This window comes from Zosterops lateralis, assembly GCF_965231275.1.
Source record: "Zosterops lateralis genome assembly, chromosome: 4".
NCBI lineage: Eukaryota > Metazoa > Chordata > Aves > Passeriformes > Zosteropidae > Zosterops > Zosterops lateralis.
In genome coordinates, this window is record NC_139765.1 from 36,470,386 (window position 1) to 36,486,625 (window position 16,240).

At 37.2% G+C, this 16,240-nt stretch overlaps 2 protein-coding genes across 2 annotated transcripts in view; one reads left to right on the forward strand and one right to left on the reverse strand.

Moving 5' to 3' along the window:
- The window catches only part of OSBPL8 (oxysterol binding protein like 8), a 396,216-nt gene that overhangs the window by 219,780 nt on the left and 160,196 nt on the right, over nt 1–16,240 (forward strand). The gene's annotated exons all lie outside the window — the stretch shown is intronic.
- Nucleotides 1–16,240, reverse strand: part of ZDHHC17 (zDHHC palmitoyltransferase 17) — a 68,383-nt gene that overhangs the window by 31,294 nt on the left and 20,849 nt on the right. The window contains exons 3-5 of the mRNA XM_083860369.1: nt 10,039–10,161; nt 6,710–6,787; nt 5,219–5,363 (exon numbers count right to left, since the gene is read on the reverse strand). Of these exons, the coding sequence (XP_083716495.1) occupies nt 5,219–5,363; nt 6,710–6,787; nt 10,039–10,161 (346 nt within the window). The remainder of the gene's footprint in view (nt 1–5,218; nt 5,364–6,709; nt 6,788–10,038; nt 10,162–16,240) is intronic.

Below are 16,240 nucleotides of genomic sequence, written 5' to 3' on the forward strand. Positions count from 1 at the left end.
AAGCACATTTGGGCAGATTTCACAGACCAGCCCCAACAAAATCACAAGTTAATGTAATGCAGGATATGAAGAGTTTTCCTTAGAGGCAACAGAGCTATGACAGCATTTCCTATACCACTTCCCTCAGTTCTTACTAGGAAAATTAGATCGGAAAGCATTTCAATGAAGTCTTCTGCTAGAGAAATTCCTGACAAAAACCCAGAGAGTGACTGATGCTGCTTTCTGTCATCCCAAGAACCTCCTGTGCTCCGGTAGTCTACAAAATGCCCAGCACCCTGGGATCACTATTCATGCTCCTGCTAACTTGACCTAGGCAGTCGTTTCTGAGAAAATCCAACTTAGTTCCTCCAAATAATTGCTTTTAAAACACCTCTAACCTGCAGATAACTTTATATTTCTGAGTTTTTACTCTGTTGCTTAATTAAAAATAAAAGGAAACTTTAAAAACACAGTTGGTGGGGGAGAACAGTTACTTGATTTACTTGCTTGTTTGTTCTGAAGAGTTATAGGATTTGAGATCAGGATCCAACTCTGTTTACCCACAGTATTTGTATAGGTTAGATCCTTTTGAGCCTACCAGGACCATGCAACTGCTGACATTGCCTTTAACTCCCTGTGGTTGAAATTATGAAAGAAATTAGAATCACAGCCCAATCTCAAGTTCATTTATCCTTGAGAAGCGTGACTGATTCACAGCTCATAGTGTACTTGGAGGATTGTACAAATTACTGCAACATGAACAATTGCTCTTTCATCTTCAGATTTCTTATAGAAAAGCCCCTCTTTGTGACAGTAGCAAAACACTACTTTGTGACAGTAGTAGTGTTTGGATGCAAGTAGAACAATTCCTTCAATGATTCCACCTGACAAATCCAAACTACACTTTGCACACTAGGTGACACTCAGCTAAAAGAAAAAACCCAAACCCATGAGCTCCAGGGGAATCCCTGCACATAAGTTACCTAGGCAGGCTAGAGCTACTACTTATATTAAGCTAGTGTGTTGGCTGAGGCAGATACCTTTCCAAAGAAACTTTAAGGAGAGGCAAAGCAGCTAAGGTTGACTTGCACACTGTTGTACAGACTTAACAAAGATGTAGCTGTGGATGGCATACACACACTCTAACAAACCTCTCATCAAAAATTCCTTGTTATTTCTCCAGTTCATTACTATAACCACAGATCAAGTGACATTTTAGAAAGGAAGCTCTGTTCCTGCTTTTTACCAAAGAGAGGGCTGAGACAAAAAAGTAAACCTTCAGCAAGTGGTTCATATTAAGAGACTGTTCTTCCATTCTGGTGTGTCCCAACAGGTACTTTAGAATTTCTTTCTTGTTTAATTCTCAGTGCTCATGGAAGGGTGTGCCTGTGCTGTTAAAACATGATGCAAGCACTGCAAGAACCAAAGATTCCAACAATAAGCGATGCAATGGTCAAAAATTGCACATACTGCTGCCCTCTGCATGTGGTTCAAGGGTGAGTTCTGTGGACCACAAATGGCAAAATTTCCTCTTGTTTCTTAAGTACAACAACTCTGGTTCTGAAAGAGAAAAAGCTTTGCACATGCAAAGATAACCAGACTTAATTCTAGGGCACTAATACAAGATTGCACAAAAAGCTTCTAGAGGCAAAAATACTGGGGAGGAAGAGCTTTCTGCATGAAAAGGAGTTGCAGCAACTCTTCTGCTGCTTAATACTACTTTCTGAAAACAAGACTTGACAAGGAAGGATTCTGAAGAGCAGCTAGAGATCAGAGCAACATTAGGCTTACCAGGACATTTAACAAAACCAGTACTGCGATACAACAGAGCCTTTCCAAAAGCACATCCTGCATCAAGTGATCCCACTCAGAATTACATTAAATCACACAGAAAGGAACCAGGAGTTTGATCCTCCTTAGAATCATTACTACTTATTTCACAAAACACAGATCTTCATAGAAAAGACCCATCACATCCTTGTTGAGAATCCTATTCTCTGTAAGGAAAAGAGTCCTTTCACATAAATTGTTGCCCAAGGAAAGAAAAAAAGGCTTTAAAAGCATATAGTAAAGAAGATTTATCAGTAAGGCTGATTTAAGTCTGACAATATTTCTTAATTTAGAAAAGACGTGCTATTTACTGACTAGAAGTATAGATTTTATAAGATTCCCAAACAAGCAGAGATTTTATAAGATTCCCATTGAACAGAGCAAAAACCAACAAGGAAGATAACACAAAGAACTAAACCTACCTCATTCCTTCAAACAAAAGCTCTGTTCTGAATACGCTAGTCCATCAAACACACAGTCTTCACACAACACAAGGCTTCTTACACAGTTGTAAGAAAGAACACGACTGGACTTATAATTCTCTAAGTAATGTGCTCTGAGTTGGTCTAGGAAATAAAACACTTGGTTCAGGGTCTTAACGCTGCCCTGAGCTTGGTGGAGAAAGAAGCCTCAATGGCAACTGAGGTGACAATGCTCAGGAGCACTGCTCATGGATCACAGCACTGAAGTAACCAAGGCTGCTGGTACCACTCTGGCATGTCCCAACCTAGATGTCACCTACTTCTAGGCCATAGCTCAGCAAGTGACCCTATATAGCTTAAGACATTAGTTAACACACAAAATTGCAACTCTGACAATAAAAAATAATGTACTTGATGAGTAAGTACTAGTTGAACTATAAAAGTGATAGTTGAACTATGAGTATAAAATAGTTAAACTATAATTTTAGAACTATAATATTTCTTACATGATATTACCCTACAAGCAACTTTACAATCACTCATTATCTATGATTAAGTTACCTCACACATGCACAGGATGGTAACACATTCTTCAATCATTTATATACCACATCCATATCTTAACTTATTCCAGGTGAATGTTTGTGTATGCAATGTCCTGATATTCCTCTGGCATTTTAAGTAGTGTAAGCACAATATCAAGCAGTCCAATTGTAGATGGAACATTTTGAAGTGCTTTCAAGTTCTTTTTCAGTTTCTCTTTCTCACATTTTTAAAAATAAAGATCTTACCTAAACTTGAACCGTGCTACAGATTCTGTTATTTGATTTCTGATTATATTTTTATCATGTACTTGTAGCAGGCTCGATTTTGACCCAGGCAACCTACTGACACAAACAACATGTTCAGATTCTGATACAGCCAGGTATCATCAGTCCTTCAGAAATCAGTAAGAGGCATGACTAAACAAAAAGCAACATCTAGCACTGCTGCCTCTTGGCTGAGTAGTACTTGCTGGCATGAAAGTGGGTTCACTTCCAATCAAAGCCGGAAGCCATCTGACCAATAGCTCTTCCCCTTCACCACACTCCAGAAGTTGGAGGGCTGAGCTCAACCCTCAGATTGCAAATTTTACCACTGGCTGCTGCAGCCCAGAAGAAAGTGAAAACAGCAACACTGAAGCTGGGTTCCAATTCTGTCTCAAAAATGGACAAGGTGGCAATTAGGAGCAATTTCTTAATCCACCTGTCAGTCCTCTATTCAGTTATGAAAGTTGGCTTTTCTTTGACCACACTCATCCCCAGAGGCATCAGGATCTGAACTAACACAGCACAACAGCCTACACTGACCCTTATTTTGACATTTATTTAGATGTCATTTGCCACACAGGTACTAGAATTAGGTTCAGAACAAGGGCTAGCCTACTCTTTGGATATAAGGGAACCTGGTCTCTCTAAAGACAAAAGTCAACTAAATAGCAATATGTAGGGTAAGCCCACAGAAGCAAAAGCAGTTCAAATTTCCAAATTCAAATTTCAGCACCACAAAGAAGGTGGGGAATGAAATAAAGGGAAGAGATGAATGACCTCGGTACTAATGAAAGGAAAATTTAAAAATAGAATCATGTATCTCCCATAGCTTCTAGATAAACTATGTAGTTTCTGTAGTTGTATGAATATACCTAGAGAACTATCATTTTAGGGATTGTTATTATAATGCTATTGATATTACTATACTTTTAACATGCAAATCAATACTTAATTTTAAAGTTGAACTTTTTGAAGCGCTGTGAAAAATTACTGTCAAAATTAATTTAAATTTATATAATGGAAAGAATACCAAAATCATACTTGAAAATATTTGAGGCATTTAATAAAAATCAGCATTTTAAACACTATTGAAAAGACTTGTTTTTCAGACTTTTAAACTATTGAAAAGTTTTGAAACTTTAAGCAATTTTTGCATCTTTATGTATGTATTCATGTAGACATACAGCTTCTTTTGAATTGTTCAAATAAACAAGACAAATCTGTATATAAACATGAAGATTAACAAAATAGGATTAGACTCTTCTTTTGTGTAGCTTACTCTTTATCATATTAAAAGTACTGTTTTACTAAACAGATACAAACTGAATACTGCCTGGAGCAATAGCTTGGGGTTTTTCACACGTACAGGTATAAGTAATTTTCTGCAGCATATTTAGTATTTGTTTTACACAGATCAAACTCACTGATTTCATATTCTACATGACTCATTGGATCATATCTCACTTGGTATTTGAAAGAATAAGCAGAATACAGAAGTTTGAACGGCATTAGTAGGACTGTAATACAAGAGGAGGGACTTTTCTATATGGTTTACACATTAATTCAAATCTGCTTCAGGCACATGCCTGTGGGTGAATAAATCTACAAATTACAGTGCAGGGTATGTAGGAAACAGGATCACTTCTTGAGCAGACAGAACAACAGATGGGACAAAACAGGAACAGTAATGAATACAGATTATATACACACTTTACAGATCTAGCAGTAATATAAGGGGCTAGCAAGCAGGTTTGGGGGTGTTTCATTTTCTATTTACACATGGAAGTAATTACGAACAGCAACAAATTAAAAGTTGTTGACTGATGTGTCACTAGATCCATGTATAACTGATGATTCTATGAAGAATTCTACAACACTTGCTACCATTCTCACAGTTACATTTAAAGATTAAATTAATTGGAAATAAAGAATTAGGATTTCTATATACTACATTAGACAGGTGTGAACTAAAGCCAAAGTACTCAGACAACTGTTGCAGGAAATTAATTTAATAGGTGGCACATCAACACTGTAGTCTATAAAAAAGGACATGGAATTATTTTTATATTTATTCAAGCAAATACTTTGCATTTCCTTAATGACAGGTGTAAGTTTCAAATGTGTTCCTACTCTAAATTTTAGTAGAATCTTTTAAATACGGTATTACTTAAAATTTACCTGTCCCTTTGCTATGAGGTAAGCAACAATCGAAGTATGTCCAAACTGGGCAGCCAAATGAATACAGCTACATCCTTCTCCATCAATTAGCGACGGATCTGCCCCATATTTCATCAGCTGTACAACCATGGATAAGTGACCCTGTCTAAATGTAACAAAACACAAAAAAAAAAACAACTGGATAACTATATGCAGGAAAAGTATTAAAATTTGAATAATGAAATACAACAAGTATGTTTAGCAGTTAATTACACTAATTCCCACACTTTAACTCATACTTTAAAACCAGCAACTGCCATGATCTGATTCTCCAAGTGAGTAAGCAAAGTCATTCATATGAGAAATTCTATGCATATAGTGCACTCATCACATGCAATTTGCTTAACTGTACTGCATAGCAAAAAAGACAGTCAACAACAAAAAAAACTATAGTTGAGAAATCTAGTCTGTGACTTGCTGCAAACCACATATGAAAACTGCTATTTTAAGAGATGTCAAACTGGCTAGACATTCTCACTTTTTGTGGGGCTTAAAAACTGCAGTAAAACAAAAATAAGAGAAAAAAAGGAAAACTAAAGGTCTATATTTCCTCCACGCTATCTTAAAAGCTTATATATCTTTTTGGCATAATAAGCACAGGCATTTCCTTCTTTTAGATACAGTGCTTAAGTGTCAGTACACAGTTTCTGACATGAGCAAAAGACCTCTTCAATTTTTCAGAAGCCACTTCGGACAATGCTTCACAGAACTGATTACAAGTATAAATGAACACTAGGAAATTTAGTCCAGATTTTGTGCTATTAACACAGAATCAAGACTGTGCTCTATAACAAAAAGAACTATAGAAGCTAAAATCTTTATAACAGAGGCTAATGAGCAAGTCCTCACCTTTAGCAAACAGATTATTTTGATGCATTACATCTACTAAAAGCTAATTTTCGAGTCTCCTTTTGCCATCTACAGTTACAAATATTAATATGGACACTGTTTCTTTCCCACCTATTTCTAGGTGGTTGTCTGAAGGAGCAGCTACTGCTTGAAGACTGCCTTCAATTTTTCCAGCCATTTATCATTCTCTGACCATCTTCTACATAAGAAACCTGATTTAAAGTACATCTTTTAAAAACCCACATATGCAATAGAACACTGCAAAGACAATGCCACACAAAATCATCCCAAGACCCATCTGCAAAAGTGCCACCGAACTTCCGATGACTTGACAAAAATAAGATCTCAGAAGTAAGAGTAAGGTAAGTTGCCTATACTTCACTTGTTTTCCTATTGTAGCAACCATCTTCCTCTATAGCAGAGAAAACTATGTGCTGAAAGTTCCTTTAGTTCAAATATACCACATTACAGAGAGCCCAGTTATCAAAGACTGAATTAATTCTAGTACAAAGTATTCCCATAAAACACAACCATTTCATAAAACTATCAGTAATCCATGTTAAGCACAGAAACAGAAGAAAATTTCAGAAGATTTTTTCCTACCTTGTTGCCCAGTGAAGTGGAGTAGAATTTAAATCTCCTCCAAGCTGATCAACAATAGCACCTTTTGATATATAGTATCTGGAATAAGAGAAATAGTAAACATTACTGCTTGTTTTGTTTAAATAGAAAGGACACAATATTTGATGTTATGCAAAAGAGGCAGTTAGAGATAGGAAGACCAGAACCTCTTCTTGCCTTTATATATCCTTCCTTTTTAGAGGTCATGTATATACTTTCAATTTTCTTGCATTTCTGACATGGGTTGGGAGACCAGAGATGCCTCTTACTGTGGTTTAAACATTACGACATTTCCTAATTTTATTCTAAGGTGAAGCAGAATAATTGCTATATACAGTAGTACAAACTGCGCTATCACAGAAGTATTTAACAAACTATTCTTAAATATTATGGGGCTGTTGCATTAAATAGAATTCTGAATTATTGATAAAAAATTAGACTATAGACTAGAAGACTATAGAAGACTAGATGACTATAAATTTTAGAAAATTTTGGCTAAATAGTAAAATTATATACCATTAGACTTGCAGCTTATATCATCACTGGAAAAACCCTGCTGAAGTCTTTGATCCCAGAGATCACACTTAAATTATGCATTTAGTGAAGGACTGAGACTTTTACATACTTTTCAATTGTCATTAATCAAAGTACAAAAATTATCTGAGTATTTTAAAAATATTTCTAAACTATAGGATAGAAATTATTTCTCCCTGAAGAACATTTATAAAAAGATGACCTGCTTGTAAGAACAAAAGAAGTTACCTATTTTTAACTGCAATAATTCATATTCATAGTAATTTGTAATGTTTCTGTGAACTGTTTTCATTGCTGTTTTATCTGGGACACCTAACTGCAAATAACACTTTTCCTTTGTGAAGGAAAATGCATGCTTTAGAAAGAAATAATGTTTTCAAATACGGACCTTCCTGGAAGGCTTCTGGTTTTTCATTCACCACTGTCTCGCCTTTGAAAATTACCACCCAGCTATAGATTTGTGTTTGCACATTTCAAGTACCTGTGCCTACAGCCTATTCCCTTTGAAAATACCTGTCAGATACATATGAACACTGTTCTCCCCTCCACATGAACTGTCCTTCAAATCCTCACCACTGAATTTTGGGCATCTCAAACTCTGCTAAGTGTTTCAAGACATGGCAAGAATAAGGCCAACAAACAGAATCCCTCGAAAAACATTACTCTTAAGTAACTACCTTCATTTTCTAGAGTGCTCATTGATTCAGAGAATGAAATTTCAAAAACAGCCCCTTTGGGGACCTTTAGGAAAACAAACTGAAAAATGCAGGTCAGACTAAACACATCTAAAGAAAAAGTTTTTATACAGTTGCTTTAGAGCCATCAGACAGAATGGAGTACTTCAGTAGATTTGCAAAAGTGAAAAAAAGCAGTGTGAAAGACAAACAAGATCTGCTCTGATTGATGCAGGACAGGCCACTCCACTGGTCTCCAACACTAAAAGAACAAAACTTCTGCAGAAAGATGTTGAAGTTAAGGATTTTTTAATTTCTCCAGGAGTAAAACCAAAAATGCTGTGAAAGTCTTGGTCCCACCTAGGTGAAAACACAAAGCATTTTATATGGTAAAGAAACAAAGTAATTTATTACAGTGAAGTATCAGCTACTAACTGAGGAGCTATTTATTCCCCCTTGGGAAGGAGCTCCAAAGGAAATCTGGTCTACATAAAAAGCACAGAGAAATTCAGTCAAAGCTTGGATTCATCTCTCTGATGTGACAGCCACTCATGGGGAGGTGAACACTAAACAGATTGTCTTCATTCAAACACTGGTCCTTGCAGAAAGGCAGAATACGTTCAGATTCTACTGACAGCACAACTGCTTACTGGTTAGTAGGTTTTATTTAGAAGGAAGAACTTGCAGTTTGACAACTGGGAAAAGACAAGGCGACAATCTCCTGCCAGATGGTGCATTGGAATAACATTTTACATTTCTTTAAGGGTGTTTTTAGACTTGGTTGAGACTTATCACTGCATTTCAGTTTCAGTATTTTTCTGCAAAACCAGACTGAGAACCTTACCTCCTTGTCTAAGCAGATCTTGCAGAAGGAAATTTGTGCTAGGTGAGAAGGTCCCTGAAGAAAGAACTGGGCAATCCCACTCAAGTGAGTCATCTAAGCTTCCTCTAGAAGATGCCAGGCATGCAAGTCCTATTTAAGCAAACTACTTATACTCAAAGCAAGCAAATCTCCTAAGAGGTCGCCTTAAGAAGAAAATACTTCCACTCATCTCCACATTAGGATCACTAAGCCTTTGGCAGGCACTTGAAAACTACCTCAGCTTGCATTCAGTGCTTGAGGAATCAAAGGCCACATAGTCATTGTTATTAGAAGAAGGAAAAGTAGAAGAGAAATTTTGTCTGGAGAAAGCTCAACACAGGGGATGGGGAAATGTAGGAAGCAAGTAACTGTAGGGACATCAGGCCATTCTTTGCATTTTTACAAAACTGAATTGCACAGATAGCAGTAGATCAATATCATGATGAAAACAGAATAATGTTGTACACACTCATCCCTGATTCTACAGAAATATGAAAAGGTTCTGTAGTTTTCTTTATGAATGAGTTTCACCATTATCTACACTGAATCTCAAGTCCAAATAGATGGGATGAAGAAATACTAAAAATAAGAGAAGTCTAATTCCAAGCCTGCACTCCTCACAGACAAACTGCTAAACTACGCCACTGGAAAGAACTTATATAGTCAACACCCACTAAGCAAGACACTGAGATCTAGTATCACAAAAGTAGACAATTTTATCTCTGTAGTACCAGCTTTACTAGCCAACATATTAATGAAATTATCCACTGCACATAATGGGGAAATTGAGAACACTTGGGGAAAGATGTGATAGACTTGAACAAAAAGAAAAAACACTAAATAATTTAATTCTGAGGAAATAAAATTAACTAGTGCCTTGCAAAAACAGAGTGAGAGAGCATACAGTAAGGTAAGGTAAGTAATATAAACAAAAATAAATCAAGATTCCCTAAAGATAGAAGAATCTGAAGTGGAAGAACTGCATCAGGAGAAGGGAATTTTAGATACAGTTAGGACACATGAGTAGTTACATGCACTCTAGTAAATAGCAGGAAGAAAATGCAGTGCTGTATGTCACAGTGGTAGAGGTGCATTAATGGACAAGAGCTTTGACATACTGTTAAAGAAAAAAAGACAAACTAGTCACATTACATTTAAAGACTTTCAGTTGTGTTAAAAAAAGAAATCAGCATTTCTAAGGACATAATTAATTCTTGTTTAACTTTAAGTGTAATACATACTTGACCAGATCTATCCTGTTGTTGATTGCAGCCCAGTGGAGAAGCGTTACGTTTTCTTTGTCTGGTTGTCGAACATCATACCCAGCTTCCACCAACTCTCTACATCGTTCATATATTCCATACCTTTAAGAGTAAAGTAAGATTTGTCAAAATGCTTACCTCAGATTAAAAGGCATTCAGCAAACACCATACTTCTGGTCACAATACAAAAATCTTCAACAGCAGAAAAATGAAAAAGAAACTTTACTTTCTTTTTCTATATGATTACAAATGTGTTGCAACAAGAAGCTTCCACTGGCAAAAGTTACATTAAACAAATTAAGATATTACAAAAAACTTTTGTCCATAGAAAATTATACTGCAGAGCAAGGCAAATTATCTACCAGTAGTATACTAAATTTAAGTAACTGTTCATTTTCCAGGGACTCCACCACCTTTGTTTCTCTTTTGTTTCTCACTTTGGTTTCTCACTTTGGTTCTCCTTCCTTTCCAGCTCTCGAAGAGCAAATAAAACTTAGGTAATTTGACAGGATCTTGCTAAAATTCAGAAGATAAGATCATCAAGCCAGTTACAAACACTATAGCAGTTCAAGTATATCCCCTTCTTCTTCTCAAGACAACAAATAGCAATCTTTCTGATACAAGTTAATATAATTATTTTAGGACACTTTGAAATTATGTACATTAATATGAAATTAATTATTTTATTAAAGAGAAATATTAAATGTGATGTACTGCCATTTGAAAAAGAATTCTGCATATATTTGAAAGTTGAAAAAATCAGGAAGCATAAACATCACTTAGGCATCTAATGTAGAAGTAACTCCAACATTAAATAATTTTTGCCTTCATCTTTACACTGTTTTACCACCTATTTTTAGTGTCAAAAATGCAACGCAAAAAAGCAAGTAAAGATTACATTTCAAAAACATGTATATCCCATAGGGATTTCTTAAGTCTCAAGGAGGAGAATGTGGGAACGCCTTGAAATCAAGGTCAATGCCTTGGGATATCTGACTTCTGCTAAAATAGAATTTTAACAGCTTCTCAAAGTTGGGACTCAACTAAGTTTTTCATATGCTGCTCCTATGTTTTACTTTCTGCAGAAGAGACAGCCTTAGAAAAGGCTACTCTGTTCTACTTGATCAGCTTGCATAACTGATGCAGAGACCTTCCTCCTAGGGTAGTTACCATTCTTACTTTTTCTTTCCTGTATTTGAATGGAACCTCAATCTGCATGATGCTCCCATAATGAAGATCAAATGACTCAAGCTGGTAAAACTCAGGAATGCTTTCTAAGCCTATTAAAAAATACTAGACATAGCAGCCCACAAAGATCACGCTGTCTTCAATTTCTTAGGAAAGCTGCATGAGAAACTATGAAAAAATGCTGGAAATTGTTATCATACTTTTTATCTTTTCAAACATTACAAGAGATCAGAACAAAGACTATTGCATGCAGTATATACTAAGTGGTAACACATTGGTAAAATGTGGTCCTTCAGATTGAGTAAAAAAGCAGTAGCCATGAACAATTTTGACAACAAAGCTTTTTTTTTTAATACGTTGGGGCAGGTGGAAACATGTTTGGGTTATGATGACTTAAAGATATGCAACCAGCTAGACAAGAGACACATACTCAAACAAACATGACTGCTAGGGAAACTGGTAAGGCTTTAAGTCAATCTAGCCTTGAAGCACACCACCTACCAAGTCCTAGTTTAGATCAGTAAGGCCTGATGAGTGCCTGTTCAAATGGCGTAACACATACACACCATTCCTGACTTCTCTTGTCAGCTGGAAGGGCCATGGAGACAGGTTAGGACTACGAAAGGCAGGTCAGGCCAGAACAAGTAGTCAAGAGAAAGGGGAAAGATGGACTTCTGAAACCAGGCCAGAAAATTCTGATCTTCCTACAGAACAGTATCACAGTGCCATATTACGGTGTCTGAGGGCAGCCTGGAAAATGATTCATATAGAATGGCAATGCAACCATTTGTTGACAAGCTGTTCTGCTCCAGTCAGCTGTTATGACACTCCTTCCAGCTGGAGATAGCTTGCTGCCTTCACTTACATTATGGATTCAATTTGTAGTTTAAGAAATAATTCACCTAAGCCCTGCTATCAGGTTTAACAGTCACCAGCTTAAAAAAATGTAATGTCTAAGGGTGTGTTTAGCTGACTCTCATCCTCCTTAAGTAAGCAGCACAAAACAACAAGTAGAATTTTTTTAAATAAAATATTCTAAGCTATTGGAAAGATACAAAGAACATAAAGATACAATAATGTTAACTTCCTATGAAATGCAAGAGGCAATCACATAAAGCTTTCATGCAGTGGATTAGGATTTTCCTTACATGTATTTGTTTTGGGTGAAATTAAGTTACTCTTCTTCAGAGTGGTTCCTACAAGACTATGTTTAGTATCTGGGAGCAAAACAGCCTTGATTAACACATCAATATTTTAGCTATTGCTGAGCAGTGCTTACACAGGGTCAAGACCTTTACTGCTCCTCATGCTGCCCTGCCAGTGAGCGGGCTGGGGCTGCACAAGAAGTTGGGTGGGGACACAGCTGGGACAGCTGATGCCAGCTGACTAAAGAGATATTCACGGCACTGGGCTCAGCAATAAAAGCTAAGTGACAAAAGAGGGACATGTGGAGTGAAGGTGCTTGTCCTCCTCACAGGTAAACATTACACGGACATGGCTGAACACCTACCTGCCTGTGGGAAGCAGTGAACGAATTCCTTTTTTTGCTTTGCTTGTGTATGCAGCTTTTGCTTTATCTATTAGAATTTTGTTTACCTTTATCCTTTTGGTCAATTTCTCCATCCAGCAGAGGGGAGCAAGAGAGCAGCTGTGTGGGGCTCAGCTGCCCAGCAGTTAAACCACTACATCGCTATTGGCCAGCTATGGCAAACCACGCATATGCTTTAAGATGAGTGTCCTATCAAGTTAACAACACAACACAAAATGAACCTCCTTGAAAGTAACCTTTGATTGCTACCCAAGTTTTTTTTTTGTTAGACCATGCTGCCAAGAAGCACCATCACAGTTTTGGGGAAAGGGTGAAGAGGGGTTTTTTGTGGTGAGGAGGTTGGAGGGGTTATTTGTCAGGTTATTTAATTAAACGCAAAACTCCAGTCTTACGGAGAATGTGACGCTACTTTCTGAAGGAACTTGGCTTAAGAGGTATGAAAACAAAGGAAAGCTGACACGAGTGACCCTGCAGCCTGTTGAGGCAGAATGCTGTTGTTGGTTCCCATAGAATGCTCCAGTTATGCTCCACCGATGTTTACAAGTACCTCCTTCTAGAATTCACCTGCACACTGTGGTGAGGCCCTGGGCGAAGACTGCTGGCATGGCTTCAGATACAAGAAGGAACAGTAGGAATAGATTCCTTCTTTTGGGCTCAGCATCATAGACTTCCAACTCTTCCCACTAGAAGGCAATCTACAAGTCACAGTACATGGGACAACTTGGCCACAAAACAGAACATGAAATTCTGCAATACATCACAACAACCTTGACAGGAAAACAAGGCTCTTTCCAAAAGTGATACTGAGAATGAGGAATACAGCAATTTTTTAATTTAAGTCACCCTCGGTTTGTGTGTTCCTAGCAATTTATGTTTGGTATTTTGAACTCAATTATAACTGTTTACTAGATGCAGCACACAAGGTAAAATTTTATGAATTTTCAATGTATTAAATTGTCAGAAGAGGATTTAAGGATCTTGACTGATGAAATCTGCCTGGCAAAAACGTTAGGAATTTACAACTATCTTCTCCTCTTCCTGGAAACAGCAGGCTCTCTACAATTAAATAAAACACAATCTGCTGCAGCTCTGGTTTCTTCAGCTCTGTCCCAGAAGTCCAGCATTTTTCTCTAACATACAACCTACAGTCTTCTTCCCTCAATTTGCTGCAGCTGACTTCACCTTGCCTTCTCCAAAGGATCAAGACATGCTGTTAGGTTAGAAAATTACAAAGTCACCTATTTCAGACACTCAGCATAATCACGCTTGTAATGTTGTTATAAAGGGCTCTGTGCCCTTCAAGAGTAATGGAGAGTAAGATTGAAATCCTCACAGGAGGCTGATGTATTAATCTAACAAATATTCAGCATCTGAGCGAATTCTAGAGGGTGATACTGTAAACATCAATATGGAACATAATTAAAGCATACTGAGGTTGTCTTGTTCTGAAAGAAATGGAAATAGTCCACAAAAATACCATTGTGTAAGCTCATTTTGCTACCACAGTCTCTAAGCTATTTCAGTAACTAACCTGTAACATTTTATTTGTCATTGCAGGTTAAAGATATTCTGACCTTAATACTTGGAAAAACAGTACCCTACTGCCTTCTGCATTTTAAATACGAAATAATTTTCTATTCTTTTATCTACAAACACATGGAGTCTTGAAAATAGACACTGCCAGCTTTGCAGCACGATTAACATTAAATTTGGCCACAATAACAGGAAGGAATCTCTCTACAGTGAGCACATCACCATGCCAACAAAGAGTAGGTAAACCAGGAGCTTACTCCTCATCTTGCTATCATTGTAACTCAAATCAAAGCTGTATGAACTGGAAATGCAATTAACAAAAAAATTACCTTTTTTCTCTTTGGAAATCTCATTCCAAATAATGGTGGTAAACACTAACAAAGCCTTTAACACATTCTCAAGGTTTTTGTGTTAACAGTAGGATAGTTTTGTTTTCAACAGAAAAGGTTTAACTCAAGAGCTGCTTAATAGACCATTAACAGCAGTGTTGAAAGAAAAGGAATTCAGCTCTTAAATACTGTTCTGTTCCAAAGCCCTGAATTGTCTAGACAGTCGTGGCCATTATTACTAAGGTGGTTAAAAAAGCCCCATCCTTCCACAGGAAGGAACGTCAGGTACATTTCACTTTCGGCAATATAATCAACCCCACAGGCACAAATTATCAGGAATAATGGATGTGTACCTGTGTCACAGTCAGTCCACTGTCTCCTGTGGGTAGCTCAAAAGAGCCAGGAGTAACTGTTCCCTTGGCAAACCCTTACTAATTTTAATTATTCCATATATACATTTTTTTTTAAATCAGCTACCCTATGACTGATGAGAAACAGTCACGAAAAAAGCATGTATCCAGCAATTTTTTTCCTTGGTGAGGTTCAGCATGATTAATATTTTACGCTGCACTCTTTCACAACGCACACAACTTCATTTTGAATGATCTCATTGAATAAAACTTAAAAAAAAAGTTAATCTTGTGATAATGAAATCATAACACTTGAGCACAAGGAATCAATCTTCCAGATGTCACAAAAGCACTTTTTAATACTATTAATGTTTAATACCCACGTTCATAATGGTCATTTAACTTACTTTCAACAAAGCTGGAATTTGGTCGAACTCCCTACAAGCCAGAAGTGTCTATTCACTCTCAACAGAACAGAACACCTCAATGCAATGATTATTGTGTCTCAAATTTTGTTCTCCTAGTGACAGTCCATCACATGCTCCTCTACCTGAGAGCTTTAGCTACTTCTCAGTTTCTCAGCTTAAAAAAATTAATACAAAACAAAGGCAACAACTTTGTCAAGTTAACACAGCATGCTTCCCAAGACATCATATTAAAACTTACGACTGCTGCCTCGGATGACAGAGGGCTACTGCTGCCAGACAATAGAAATAAATGCACCGAACACATCACCATTAAATTTCACTTTTAAATCACTTGTGATGGTTTTGTTGTTTGGTTTTTCTAGACAAGGCTCCATTCTCTCCCAATGGAGAACTCTGAATATCAGAGAGGAACAAAACTAAAGGCAAGCATGGATGAATTCTTTACTATTCCTTTGAAAATAGTTTTTTAAATACAGATGAGTGGCCTGCTTCTGCTTTCACAAACTGTCCTGGGTTGACAGTGCTCTCTATCCCATATCGTGGACTACCTTGTTATGTCTAACAGCTGTCCCTGTTTTCCTGTTGGCTGGGCGGGCACTGTCTGCCCCCCCTTCCCTTTCTTTGCTCGCTGGCTTTCAGGCGGCTGGTTCCGCTCTTTGCTGCTTGCACTTTTTGCTCTTTTTTTTTCCTTCTTTCTCTTTCTGCCACCTCTGTGTCTCTGTTTGTTTGTTTGTTTTTCCTTTTCCTCTTTTCCCCTTCTCCCCCCCCTTTAAGATTTTGGACCGGCACTGGATCTGACCTGAC